This window comes from Ahaetulla prasina, chromosome 1 (assembly GCF_028640845.1).
Source record: "Ahaetulla prasina isolate Xishuangbanna chromosome 1, ASM2864084v1, whole genome shotgun sequence".
Taxonomy (NCBI): domain Eukaryota; kingdom Metazoa; phylum Chordata; class Lepidosauria; order Squamata; family Colubridae; genus Ahaetulla; species Ahaetulla prasina.
Genome location: NC_080539.1, coordinates 17,501,903 through 17,516,997, shown reverse-complemented (window position 1 = coordinate 17,516,997; position 15,095 = coordinate 17,501,903). Strand labels below are relative to the sequence as shown.

The 15,095-nt window shown below is 41.9% G+C and overlaps 1 protein-coding gene across 1 annotated transcript in view; it reads left to right on the top strand.

Moving 5' to 3' along the window:
- Positions 1 to 15,095, top strand: part of GALNT17 (polypeptide N-acetylgalactosaminyltransferase 17) — a 411,497-nt gene that overhangs the window by 192,250 nt on the left and 204,152 nt on the right. Inside the window, exon 3 of the mRNA XM_058164286.1 lies at positions 4,600 to 4,766. Coding sequence (XP_058020269.1) covers positions 4,600 to 4,766 — 167 coding nt within the window. The remainder of the gene's footprint in view (positions 1 to 4,599; positions 4,767 to 15,095) is intronic.

Genomic DNA, 15,095 nt, shown 5'->3' with positions numbered 1-15,095 from the left:
TCAGTTGAATAGAACCGTATGAAAAGAAATCATGTGCATGGAGTGACTATCTTGTAGGCAAGGCTCAAGTGATCCAGATGTTAAAAGCAAGGCCAATTTTCCTTGTCACAAGGCACCAAGACAGGGCACCATGAACATTGAGTTCAACAGTCAGCCTAATGAGTTTAATGTGCTTTCATTTTTCAGACAGTGCCCCTAATAAATTTGGAGTCAATCAATTCTCAAATGTCCCGTATTTTCTTTCAGACAGTCCAGTGGCCTGATCTAATGGTGTGGTGGAAATAACTTTGGGAGACAAGGTAAAGAGAGCTGCCTAGGCAATGGTCAGATAAGAGGGAGCATAGCCCACAGCTGCATAACGGGCAGAGGGAGAGACGCAGAAGGCTCCCTCCCTAAGTTATCACTCTGTAAAGGAGATGACAAAAGAATTGTGCTTTCAGACTTGCAAAGTTCTTTTACGTGTAGCTTTACATGAATATGGAATCAGCTAATATATAGCAATAGCAGTAGCAATAGCACTTAGACTTATGTACTGCTTCACAATGCTTTACAGCCTTCTCTAAGCGGTTTTACAGAGTCAGCATATTGCCCCCAACAATCTGGGTTCTCATTTTACAACCTTGGAATGGTGGAAGGCTGAGTCAACCTTGAGCCGGTCAGGATCAAACTCCTGGCAGTGAGCAGAATTAGCTTGCAAAGCATTTTACAGTGCTTTACAGCACCCTCTAAGTGGTTTGGAGGGACACAGTCAGCAGTTCAGCAGTTCGAATCCTAGTGTAGTGTAATGGGGTGATCTCCCGTGACTTGTCCCAGCTTCTGCCAACCTAGCAGTTTGAAAGCACGTAAAAATGCAAGTAGAAAAATAGGGACTACCTTTGGTGGGAAGGTAACAGAGTTCTGTGCGCCTTTGGCATTTAGTTATGCTGGCCACATGACTATGGAGACGTCTTTGGACAGTGCTGGCTCTTCAGCTTTGAAATGGAGATGAGCACTGCCCCCTAGAGTCGGGAACAACTAGCATATACGTGCAAGAGGGACCTTTACCTTTACTAAGTGGTTTACAGAATCAGCATATTGCCCTCAATAATCTGGGTCCTCCTTTTACAGACCTCGGAAGGATGGAAGGCTGAGTCAACCTTGAGCCATTGAGAATCGAACTGCCAAACTGCTGGCAGTTGGCAGTCAGCAGAAGTAGCCTGCAATACTGCATTCTAACCACTGCGCCATCACGGCTCTTGATATGGACATGTTTCCTCCTGCAGTCACATATACCACCCAATTAATCTCCTGGGCATTCATTCCTTAGTAGGATTTTTTTTTGTCTCATCTCCCAAGAGCATTCCCACATACCATTACATTTGACCAAGGCCTCTGTGATACTAATTTCATTGTATCTCCGTCTTATATATAGTCTTGCAGCTTTTGAAAGTGGTGCGATAGGTGCCCCAAGCTTATAGTTGTTTTCCCCTTACCCCCTCCTTTAAGCAAAATAGACATTATTTGTGGAAAAATGAGCTGTGCTGGCACACCAATTAGAATGCAGTATTGCATATGAGCCTCGGTGTCGCAGTAGTTAGAGTGCAGAACTGTGGGCTACTTCTGTTGACTGCCGGCTGACTGCAATTTGGCAGTTCAAATCTTACCAGGCTCAAAAGTGGTTCAGCCTTCCATCCTTCCGAGGTCAGTAAAGTAAAGACCCAGATTCAGCCGCAAGCTGAAGACATACTTATTCTTCCATGCAGGATTGGCATAAAATTGAAAACTACTAGTAATTTTAATGGGTTTTTTATGGTTTTAATGTGTATTTTAATTAATGGGCCAAATTGAATAGGTTTTTTAAAATTGGTTTTTAGCTGTATATTGTACGTTTTCATTGTGTTTTTACTTGGCTGTAAACCGCCCTGAGTCCTTCGGGAGAAGGGCGGTTTAGAAATTAAATTATTCTTATTCTTATTCTGTTGGGGGCCATATGCTGACTCTGTAAACCGCTTAGAGAGGGCTGTAAAGCACTGTGAAGCGGCATAGAAGTCTAAGTGCTATTGCTATTACTATTGCAGGCTAATGCTGCCCACTGCCAGGAGTTTGATCCTGACCGGCTCAAGGTAGACTCAGCCTTCCATCCTTCCGAGGTTGGTAAAATGAGAATCCAGATGGTTGGGGGCAATATGCTGACTCTGTAAACTGCTCAGAGAGGGTTGTAAGCACTATGAAGCAGTATATAAATCTGCTATTGCTATTTGGTGTTTTGATTTGTGTATATTTAAAGCAAATTTTCACTACTCATGTTAGCCTCTCAAGTTTGCCCAGATCAGAAAACAGAGTTCTCAAGAAAATGGAAACTAGATTTCATTGATATTGTCTATAATAACAGAAGCTTGCAACCTGGTTGTGTTTTTCCATCCCTCCGTCTCATTTCCCAGGGAATCAGGGAAGAGCAAGTACTGTTATTTTCCTTTCTCTCTCCGCTCAGAACATAGTTCTGCACATTTTGTCTTCATTTTTGACCTGGTTTCTGAATAAATTCTCCAAGGTCATCTTTCCAGTTCCCTAGACCTAGGCCATGCCGTTCTAAATTTGGTTTATTCCCAGTGTGAAGTCAGTTGGATGCCATAAATGGTCTTCTGTGGATTACCCATCCCTGCTTTAGAATGCTGTATAGATAAATTCCTTGTTGCTGTTTATGGCTATTCCTGTTTATTCCAAAGGAGCAGGAATGATGGAATGGACATAACTGTATCTGCATTTGGATCTAAGAACTTCTTTTGTGATTGCAATCTAACAAGCTCACCTTGGCTCACAGTTCAGAAAAATAAATAAAATATAAGTTGGCTGGGTAGCTTTCTTTGTTTCCTGCCATTAAAGTGTAAAAGAAGGCTGCTTGAAGAATAACATAAAATGCGAATTCCAGTGTGAATTGTCCTGATCTGTTCTTCATGGATTAATGTGCGGAAAGAAACTTAGTTCTCCATTGGGCTTTTCACACTTGGATATTTTGATGCCACTCTTGGTTGAAACAGAGCGGCGAAATGCATTTTAAAAGTGCATGCCTTAAAAGGAAAATGCTTTTAAAATGCTTTCTAGAATTCCATCAAAGTGAGTCCGTTCCCACCCCGATGGAGATTAATATGCAAATAGAATAGAATACAGAGAATTCAGTCCAGGGGTAAACAATAGGATTTTTGTTATCAGTGTTTTAAACCGAAGACGATGGCCCCGATTGAACTGGTTTTGAAAGGGGACCAGACCAGTGGTGGGTTTCAAATTTTTTTACTACCGGTTCTGTGGGTGTGGCTTGATGGGCGTGGCATGGCTTGGTGGGAGTGGCATGGGAAGGGTACTGTAAAATCTCCATTCTCTCCCCAATCTAGGGGAGGGTTACTGCAAAATCCCCATTTCCTCCCAATCAGCTGGGACTCGGGAGGCAGAGAATAGATGGGGGCGGGGCCAGTTAAAATTTTTACCACCAGTTCTCCAAACTACTCTAAATTTCCACTACTGGGTCTCCAAAACTGGTCAGAATCTGCTGAAACCCACCTCTGGACCAGGCAAATTCATGGTGGACAGGATGTCAGAACTGCTGGACGGCTGTTTATTGTCTTACGAATTACAGGCAGTCCTCGACTTACGACCACAATTAGCTCAAAATTTCTGCTGCTATAAGCGAGACATTTGTTAAAGGAGTTCTACCTCATTTTACGATCTTTCGTAAATGACTGCAGTTGATCAGTTAGTAACATGGTTGTTAAGTGAATCAGGCTTCCTCATTGACTTTGCTTGTCAGAAGGTTGCAAAATGGGATCATGTGACCCCCCACCCCCCCGAACACTGCAAGCATCATAAATATGAGCCAGTTGACGTATCTGAATTGTGATTACATGATCATGGGGATGCTGCAGTTGTAAGTGTGAAAAATGGTAGTAAGTCATTTTTTTCAGTCCTGTTGTAACTTCAAATGAGCGCTAAATGAATTGCTGTAACTCAAGGACTACTTGTGTTTCAGTTCAGTCTCCTCCTCCTCCTCCTCCTCCTCCTCCTCCTCCTCCTCTTCTTCTTCTTCTTCTTTATTTATTTATTTATTTATTTATTTAATCAAATTTATATACCGCCCTATCTCCCGAAGGACTCAGGGCGGTGTACAGGCATTTAAAAACACATAGATACAATATAAAAAACAATTAAAAAACTTATTCTAAAAAGCCCGTTAATTTAGAATTAAAAATATAGAATAAAACCCAATTTAAAACCGATAATTTAAAATCTAGCTCAGTCCTGCACAGTTAAATAAATATGTTTTAAGCCCGCGGCGGAAGGTCTTCTCCTTCTTCTCCTCCTTCTCCTCCTCCTCCTTTTCAGGTGAGGTAGGTATGGTTACCATGGGTCATACGCAGTTACCATGGGTCATTCAGCCAGTTTGCACCACTTTGGGAAAACCAGTTGTTAACTTTCTGAGCAGTTTGGTGAACTGGTTGTTGGAAGAAATCATTAGAGCAGAGAACCAGTTGTTAAATTATTTGAATCCCACCACTGGTCATACGTCTTTTTTTTTTGTAATATTTGTAACTTTTCAGCTAATCTTTCTTCCTCTCTCTGTCTCTCTAGGTGTAAAGAGCTTAAATATGCAAAGGATCTCCCACAGATTTCTATTATTTTTATCTTTGTCAATGAGGCGCTTTCAGTCATCCTGCGTTCAGTTCACAGCGCTGTAAATCACACTCCAGCTCACCTCTTGAAAGAGATCATCCTCGTAGATGACAACAGCGATGAAGGTATGGAGCTCAATTTTTAGGGCAGGGGAAGACCAAGCAGTCAGGAGACTTACAAAATATTCAATAGTTATTTATTTGAACAATATCTTTAGCTTGCTGGAGTACTACAATCAAACTTCCCGTGCTAAATACCCACAGTCAACTAATACCAAAAGCAGGGTGGGATTGCACTAATTTTACTTGCTCGTGGAATGTAAGGAGGATTGTGAGCACCTTTCTCTGCAGGAAATGTGTCTTATGATGTTAGTGAGCCATCAAAGAGAAAATAATAACAACAGATAACAGAATAACAGAGTTGGAAAAGACCTTGGAGGTCTTCTAGTCCAACTCCCTGCTTAAGCAGGAAACCCTATACTAGGGGTATCACACTCAAGGCCCTTGGGGCTGCTCTGCAAACAACGAAGGACCAGCCCACAGTGCCTCTGACAATAAAAAACAGAGCTTGGGAGGGCCACACAGGGCTCTCCCTAGCCATTTTCAGCTGTGACAGTCTCCTGCAGCCCTCTGCCATCAAAAACAGAGCTCAGGGAGGCCATGTGCTCCATTTTTGCTGGCGGGTGGCTGCAGGAGGCTGTCACACCCAAAAACAGAGCCTCGACAAGTGATGTTGAGCTGGCCGTGCCCACCCTGGCCACACCCATCCTTACCATGCCGTCCCTCCCCTCCTCCCCCCCCCAAGGTCAAACATAACCCTGATGTGGTCCTCAATGAAATTGAGTTTGACACCCCTGCCCTATACCATTCCAGACAAGTGGCTGTCCAATCTCTTCTTGAAAGTCTCCAGTGATGAAGCACCCACAACTTCTGAAGGCAAGCTGTTCTACAGATTGACTATTCTCATGTTTAGAAAATTTCTTCTTAGTTCTAGATTGCTACTGTCTTTGATTAATTTCCGTCCATTGCTTCTTGTCTTGCCTTTTGGTGCTTTGGAAAATAGGTTGACTTCCTCTTCTTTGTGGCAGCCCCTTAAATATTGGAACACTGCTAGTCCTTTTTTTCATTAGGCTAGCCATGCCCAGTTCCTGTAACCCTCATATTCATATATTTTAGTCTCCAGTCCCCTAATAATCTTTGTTGTTCCTTTCTGCACTCTTTCTAGAATCTCAATGTCTTTTTTATAACATGGTGATCAAAACTGGATGCAGTATTCCAAATGTGGTCTTAATACCAACAAATAATAATAATAATAATAATAATAATAATAATAATAATAATAATAATAATAATAATAATAATTAATAATTAAAATAAGCAAATAATTGCTACCAACCTGCCTTCCATTGAGGACCTGTATACTGCACGAATCAAGAAGAGGGCCGTGAAAATATTTACAGACCCCTCACATCCAGAACATAAACTGTTCAACTCCTACCCTCAAAACGACGCTATAGAGCACTGCACACCAGAACAACTAGACACAAGAACAGTTTTTTCCCGAAGGCCATCTCTCTGCTAAACAAATAATTCCCTCAACACTGTCAAACTATTTACTATATCTGCACTACTATTAATCTTCTCATCGTTCCCATCACCCACCTCCTTCCACTTATGACTGTATGACTGTAACTTTGTTGCTGGCAATCCTTATGATTTATATTGATATATTGACCATCATTGTGTTGTAAATGTTGTACCTTGATGAATGTATCTTTTCTTTTATGTCCACTGAAAGCATATGCACCAAGACAAATTTATTTATTTAATTTATTTATTTATTATTCACACTTTTATACCGCCCTATTTTCCTAGGGACTCAGGGTGGTTTACAGCCACTTAAAAAACATATATATATACAGGATAAAACATTAATTTAAAAAACTTATTACATAGGCCGAATATTTAAAATAGAGATATAAATAATAAAACCCCATTTAAAACCAGATTTAAAATTTAAACATTTAAAAATTTAAAATTCTTTAAAATTCCTTGTGTGTCCAATCACACTTGGCCAATAAAAAATTCTATTCTATTCTATTCTATTCTATTCTATTCTATTCTATTCTATTCTATTCTATTCTATTCTATTCTATTCTATTCTATTCTATTCTATGGCTTTATAAAGTGGTACTAGGACTTCATGGGAATTCAATTCTGTCTCTAGTCTATTTTCCATGTTCTCCTCAAAGAGAATACTTCTCAATAGATCTTTTCTAGATGAGGGAGCACACAACATTTTTTGCTTTTGCTATTCTTGTTCAATTTGATGGAGAAATTGGTCCCACCACCTTCAATAGAAGAATGGAAAAATTATCATGACTTAAATTATAATTATAGTAATCCGAGTCTTTGCTTTGAACACTTTAAACTGTATCTATTGAAAGCCTCAATTCAGTGCAAGCATTGAGCCTTTGAGAACATTTCTTGGCAACTAGTTTTGCTCAATGCATTGAATTGATGAAGGCATTTCAGATGACGAGATTCCATTGGAAAGGACAATTAAATTGCCTTCAAATTAAACCTTTGAGTGAAAGCTTTACATCAGTCTAAGCTGTTCTTTTTAATTTCTTGCCAGGAAGCAGAAGGAATCAGATATAACATATAACATAGAATAATAGAGTCAGAAGGGACCTTGGAGGTTTTCTAGTCCAACCCCCTGCTCAAGCCTCCAGTGATGGAGCACCTACAAATTCTGAAGGGAAGCTATTCCATTGGTTGACTGCTCTCACCATTAGGAATTTTCTCCTAAGTTCTAGGTTGCTTCTCTCCTTGGTCCATTTCTATCCATTGTTTCTTATTTTGCTTTTTGGTGCTTTGGAAAATAGTTTGACCACCTCCTCTTTGTAAAAGGTAAAGGTAAAGGTTCCCCTCGCACATATGTGCTAGTCGTTCCCGACTCTAGGGGGTGGTGTTCATCTCCGTTTCAAAGCCGAAGAGCCAGCGCTGTCCAAAGACATCTCTGTGGTCATGTGGCCGGCTTGACTCAACGCCAAAGGCGCACGGAACGCTGTTCCTTTCCCACCAAAGGTGGGCCCTATTTTTCTACTTGCATTTTTTACATGCTTTCAAACTGCTAGGTTGGCAGAAGCTGGGACAAGTCACGGGAGCTCACCCCGTTACACGGCAGCACTAGGGATTCGAACCGCTGAACTGCCGACCTTTCAATTGACAAGCTCAGTGTCTTAGCTCCTGAGCCACCACGTAAGAAGGTTCTTTGTAAGAACCCGCAGATATTGGAACGCTGCTATCATGGCTCCCCAGTCCGTCTTTTCATTAGACTAGACATGTCTAATTCCTGTAACCGTTCTTCATGTTTTAGCCTCCAGCTCCTTAATCATCCGTTGCTCATCTCTACACTCTTTTCAGTGTCTCAACATCTTTTTTTACATTGTAGTGACCAAACCTGGATGCAGTATTCCAAGTGTGGTCTTACTTGGAATAGATAAGGGGTCTATGCTTCACTTGGTTTTAGTTTTTTCATTCCGGTTGTATTCTTATGTAAGGATTTATTAAATTTTTATGCCACCCATTCTCCCCTCTTTGCAGCTTCTTGCTATTCTAGAGGAGAGTTTCCAATCACTTGACTTTAATGCTTGGAAAAGCTTGAATGAAAAACAGTCAATAGATATATATATTTACTCTGGTCTCTGCAATTGTAGATGTTCTCCTTGTTTCTTGAGGAAGGCAAATTATATTTTAGAAGCCACTGCAGCCTGCAGCCCAATGGTGTGATGGAATCAGCTGGTGTGAGCCGAGTGTTAAATTTTTGGAAATGTTTGAGCAGCCAAAAGCAGAGTTGAGCTGCAAGCGCATAGCTGCAAGCGCATAGCACATGATCAGTTGTTTGGCAGCTAGCATCCACAGAGGGGGCAAAGCTGCTAAATATTTATCAGCACACCAGTGCTTCAGCCTCTCCTACATGCCTGCTCTGTCAAACATTATAGGGATTGTCTTATATCAATAGGAAACCAGCAACAGCTTAATGAGACTGAAAGGCTGAGCAGTGGTCTGGTTAAGATGATATCTGATGACTTCATGGAAACATCTGGCTCATTTTATTGGCAGAAAGGATGCTAACGGCCAGATGACTGATCCTTCAAATCCAGGACATAAACTGTTTCAACTCCTACCCTCAAAACGACGCTATAGAGCACTGACACCAGAACAACTAGGCACAAGAATAGTTTTTTCCCGAAGGCCATCACTCTGCTAAACAAATAATTCCCTCAACACTGTCAAACTATTTACTGTATCTACACTACTATTAATCTTCTCATAGTTCCCATCACCAATCTCTTTCCATTTATGACTGTATGACTATAACTTGTTGCTGGCAATCCTTATGATTTATATTGATATATTGACTATCAATTGTGTTGTAAATGTTGTACCTTGACGAACGTATCTTTTCTTTTATGTACACTGAGAGCATATGCACCAAGACAAATTCCTTGTGTGTCCAATCACACTTGGCCAATAAAAAAAAAATTCTATGACTGCAAGGAATATAAATCCTTCCATCCTCCACTATTCAGTCAGAACTGAAGAAGCTTCTTGGATGAGAAGCAAAACGTCTTCAAGGAAAAACAAAGTCCAGTTGCCTTTTGAAAAAGCAGCTTTGAGACAACCATAACCTGGATGACTGAGAATCTCGGTAATACATTGCTTTCTTAGAGGAGGGGTTTCCAACCTTGGTCCCTTTAAGACTTGTGGACTTCAACTCCCAGAATTCCTCAGCCAGCTTTGCTGGCTGAGGGACTCTGGGAGTTGAAGTCCACAAGTTTTAAAGGGACCAAGGTTGGAGACCCCTGTCTTAGAGTTTTTCTTCTTAAACCTTCCAGTCTAGCTTACCGCTCTGAGATTTGCTGATAGTCTTCCATCCCGATGGTTTGATCTTGCTTAGCATTTTGAAGTTCTGCCATGTATTAAGCCCCATCTCTTCTCTGTATCTCAGAGGTACATGCCTTACTCTGTCAGAATTAGATCTTCTAAAATGTAGTGACCAAACCTGGATGCAGTATTCCAAGTGTGGTCTTACTTGGAATAGATAAGGGGTCTATGCTTCACTTGGTTTTAGTTTTTTCATTCCGGTTGTATTCTTATGTAAGGATTTATTAAATTTTTATGCCACCCATTCTCCCCTCTTTGCAGCTTCTTGCTATTCTAGAGGAGAGTTTCCAATCACTTGACTTTAATGCTTGGAAAAGCTTGAATGAAAAACAGTCAATAGATATATATATTTACTCTGGTCTCTGCAATTGTAGATGTTCTCCTTGTTTCTTGAGGAAGGCAAATTATATTTTAGAAGCCACTGCAGCCTGCAGCCCAATGGTGTGATGGAATCAGCTGGTGTGAGCCGAGTGTTAAATTTTTGGAAATGTTTGAGCAGCCAAAAGCAGAGTTGAGCTGCAAGCGCATAGCTGCAAGCGCATAGCACATGATCAGTTGTTTGGCAGCTAGCATCCACAGAGGGGGCAAAGCTGCTAAATATTTATCAGCACACCAGTGCTTCAGCCTCTCCTACATGCCTGCTCTGTCAAACATTATAGGGATTGTCTTATATCAATAGGAAACCAGCAACAGCTTAATGAGACTGAAAGGCTGAGCAGTGGTCTGGTTAAGATGATATCTGATGACTTCATGGAAACATCTGGCTCATTTTATTGGCAGAAAGGATGCTAACGGCCAGATGACTGATCCCTCAAATCCAGGACATAAACTGTTTCAACTCCTACCCTCAAAACGACGCTATAGAGCACTGACACCAGAACAACTAGGCACAAGAATAGTTTTTTCCCGAAGGCCATCACTCTGCTAAACAAATAATTCCCTCAACACTGTCAAACTATTTACTGTATCTACACTACTATTAATCTTCTCATAGTTCCCATCACCAATCTCTTTCCATTTATGACTGTATGACTATAACTTGTTGCTGGCAATCCTTATGATTTATATTGATATATTGACTATCAATTGTGTTGTAAATGTTGTACCTTGACGAACGTATCTTTTCTTTTATGTACACTGAGAGCATATGCACCAAGACAAATTCCTTGTGTGTCCAATCACACTTGGCCAATAAAAAAAAAATTCTATGACTGCAAGGAATATAAATCCTTCCATCCTCCACTATTCAGTCAGAACTGAAGAAGCTTCTTGGATGAGAAGCAAAACGTCTTCAAGGAAAAACAAAGTCCAGTTGCCTTTTGAAAAAGCAGCTTTGAGACAACCATAACCTGGATGACTGAGAATCTCGGTAATACATTGCTTTCTTAGAGGGTTTCCAACCTTGGTCCTTTAAGACTTGTGGACTTCAACTCCCAGAATTCCTCAGCCAGCTTTGCTGGCTGAGGGACTCTGGGAGTTGAAGTCCACAAGTTTTAAAGGGACCAAGGTTGGAGACCCCTGTCTTAGAGTTTTTCTTCTTAAACCTTCCAGTCTAGCTTACCGCTCTGAGATTTGCTGATAGTCTTCCATCCCGATGGTTTGATCTTGCTTAGCATTTTGAAGTTCTGCCATGTATTAAGCCCCCATCTCTTCTCTGTATCTCAGAGGTACATGCCTTACTCTGTCAGAATTAGATCTTCTAAAATGTAAAAAAAATACATCATATTCAGTCAATTTGATTTAGTAGGCTTGGGCTTTGCTCGTCTGGCTTTTCTTTCCGTTTCAGAATGCAGTGTGCCTATCCCTGGATATGATGAAAATAAGACCTGTCCCAAAGAGGACTTGATGTGTGCTCTGAAGAAGAGACTTACAAAGCAGAGGCAGTAGCTGCTCAGTCTTTTATACTTGACATTTTCTCAGTCTGACCTCAAAACATCTATTTTTTCTTGTAGCTGTTTTGCCGCTTATGTCAAAAGCACGTGACTCTTGCAAGCGTATTTACTAACCAGAGTTGGCAGCTGTGTGTGTGTGTGTGGAAAAGAAAGGGAGAGAGGAAGGAGGATGACATGACATATGTTGTGAAATGATACAGTGAGAGTTTAAGTGAGTCTACAGTATTGATACAAAGAGAAAAGGCCAATAATGTTTCTCAAGGGATGAGTTGGATCAAGCGGATGTTTTCCTCACTTATTGTTTTAACCAGGTCAATGCTAATCTCAGAATCACTGTTCCCAATCCCAGTACTCCGGGGGAGGACATCTTTGTGAGAGTTCATGCTGCACTTAATATTTTGGAGGAAGAACAGAATTGACTCTGGTAAACAGATAAGGCTCTGTTTCAGGCAGTGTTGGGCTTTAGGGTTTAGCGGCCCTGGTTTAAACCAGGGATCTCCAAATTTGGCAACCTCAAGACTTGGGGGCTTCAACTTCTAGGATTCCTCAGCCAACTGTGTTGCCAAGTTGGAGACCCCTGGTTTAGACCACAGATTTCACAGACATTTTGATATCATCTGTGGCTGGCATCTTCAGACAAAGGCTTTTTTGGCAGTTGCAGCAGACTGCTGGCTCATATTTAAGTGACTGTCCACTAGGACTCCAAGATCCCTCTCACAGTTACTACTATTGAGCCAGGGAAAAAAAGCAAAAAAGGATCCGAGTACAATAACAATAATAACAATAACAACAACAGAGTTGGAAGGGACCTTGGAGGCCTTCTAGTCCAACCCCCTGCCCAGGCAGGAAACCCTACACCATCTCAGACAGATGGTTATCCAACATTTTCTTACAAATTTCCAGTGTTGGAGCATTCACAACTTCTGAAGGCAAGTCGTTCCACTTATTAATTGTTCTAACTGTCAGGAAATTTCTCCTTAGCTCTAAGTTGCTTCTTTCCTTGATCAGTTTCCACCCATTGCTTCTTGTTCTACCGTCAGGTGCTTTGGAGAACAGCCCGACTCCCACTTCTCTGTGGCAGCTCCTGAGATATTGGAACACTGCTATCATGTCTCCCCTAGTCCTTCTTTTCATTAAACTAGACATACCCAGTTCCTGCAAGCGATCTTCATATGTTTTAGCCTCCAGTCCCCTAATCATCTTTGTTGCCCTTCTCTGCACTCTTTCCAGAGTCTCAGCATCTTTTTTACATCATGGCGACCAAAACTGAATGCAGTATTCCCAGTGTGGCCTTACCAAGGCATTATAAAGTGACACTAACATTTCACGTGATCTTGAGTCTATCCCTCTGTTTATGCAACCCAGAACTGTGTTGGCTTTTTTAGCAGCAGCTGCACAGTGCTGGCTCATATCTAAATGGTTATCCACTAGGACTCCAAGATCCCTCTCACAGGTACTACTATTGAGCAAGGTACCACATATACGGTATCTGTGTAAAGCTCTAGGAGATGATACATACTTGGGAAACGTCAATCATTACAAAAACAGATTTTGAATGTGACACAAACTTCTTACGTGGGCTTTTGGCCGATCATACCCTAACACCCTATTTAGATCTTCTTGGTAAAGCAGAAATATTTTTGAACGCCAATATCTTCCAAGCTCCTTAAATTTTAAACATATGCGCAGGGAAAAAAGAGTAAGGAATTCTAAAGTAATTGAATCCGGTCTTGTGCTGATTGTTATTTCCCTAACAGATGCGACCCAGTTAAAATATTTCCAGGGAAACACAACGGTTCCACAGACAAGTGCTTATGGTTAGGATGTTTCTATTAAGATCGATGTCAATGTTCCAAGTAATGCACCCATTGAAAACAGAACTCCAAGGCAGGTAGATTCCTCAAAGAATGATTTATTGGATACATCATATTGGGACAACTGGTGAAAACCGACTCTGAAGGTTCCTGTGGTTTTCACTTAATAAAAAAGTGAACGTTCCCCCTTTTCCCCAAGTCATCGGTCACACTGTCCAACGGTGTGCAAGAGGTCACCTGGTTACTCCACTCCTCTTCTCAGCCACCCATTGGAATGACCTTAGTTCCCACAAGAAATATTTTTTTATTTTGACGGCCAAGCTGAGCTATCTAATTTCCCCCCTTCCCTTTCTCCCCCTCCATTTTGTGACAACCATGAAGCCTCCAAGATGGCCTCAGCCAGGCTCGATTCAGGGTTGACAATCAGGTTAAAAACTGTTTTCCTCCATTTTCCATGAATGAAAGCGGTTTTGGGTTGCTACCGGTTCTCCCCGGTTCAGGAGAGCTGGCAGCGGGGATGTTGAAATACCAGTGAACTGGTTCACTCCAACCATCATCTGGGCCCTCCCTCCTGCCCCTGTGCTATACCTACCTTTATTCCTCCATTTTTAACCCAGCTGAAAGGCGCAGCAGACTGCAATGCCTCAGCTGTTCAGCCAGTCAATGCACTTGTGTGAAGTGATAGTTTGGCGTGCATGTGAGCGAAGCCGATCGTGTGCAAAGCACGTGCATGAAGCAAACTGGTGGTAACACCGATTGGAGCCCACCACTGGATGGAAGTTCTAATTCATATGAAATGTCAGACACAAATCTAGGTGGCTTCAGAGATTTTTGATTTTTTACTCCTTCCATGATGGAATGTACAGGTAACCCTAAACTTACAACCATTCATTTAGGGACTGTTCTAAGTTACAACAGCATTGAAAACACTGACTTATGGCTATTTGTTGTGCCTCGCTCACCGCCCCCCCGCCGTAGCCGGGCCCCTCTTATCTCCTGACGGACACTGATAGTGCTGAAGAATGTCCTGGCATGCCTCCAGCCCCCAGCCCTGGCACCATGCCCGGACAAACGGAGCAACTAAACCCCTTCCCCACAGCATGTGAGCCTGAGGAATATGAAGCCAGTCATGAGCTAGAATTACCAGCAGCTGGAGGGTGGAGGGATCCTCCCTTCCGGAGAATGGAGAGGCGACGTCAGTAAAAGGAAGGGAGGGGCAGGCCTGGATAAGTGCTGAGTCATGGAGCCACACCCCATGGCCTATATAAAGGATCCACTTTCTTGCATTCTCTGAGTCAGGCAAAGTCTAATCTGGATTGCTGAAGTCACACCTTGGATTCCTGCCTGCCCTGAGGACTCTGATAGGACTTTGGCAGAGCTGCTGCAGAGGCACGCTTGATACGGACTTCCCCGACCCGGCCGTCAGAGGAGGAGTGGGACACGACACTATTTTTCACACTTAAGACCCTTACAGCATCCCTGTGGTCTCGCAATCAAAATTAGGACTTGGCCACTGGCATGTATTTATGATGGCTGCCTTGTGCCAGGGTCACGTAGTCACCCTTTGTTGCCATCTGACAAGCGAAGTTAATAGGGAAGCCAGATTCACTTACAAGTCTGTTCCGGTACCTGTAGCTGGTTTAGCTTAGTTAGAAGAATGTCTGGAATGATGGTATTGAATGCTGAACTAAAGTCTACAACAAGGACCCTTGCATAGGTCTTTGGAGACTCAAGATGTTGTAGGATGTAGTGCAGAGCCATATTAACAGCATCATCTGTTGATCTATTTGCTCGGT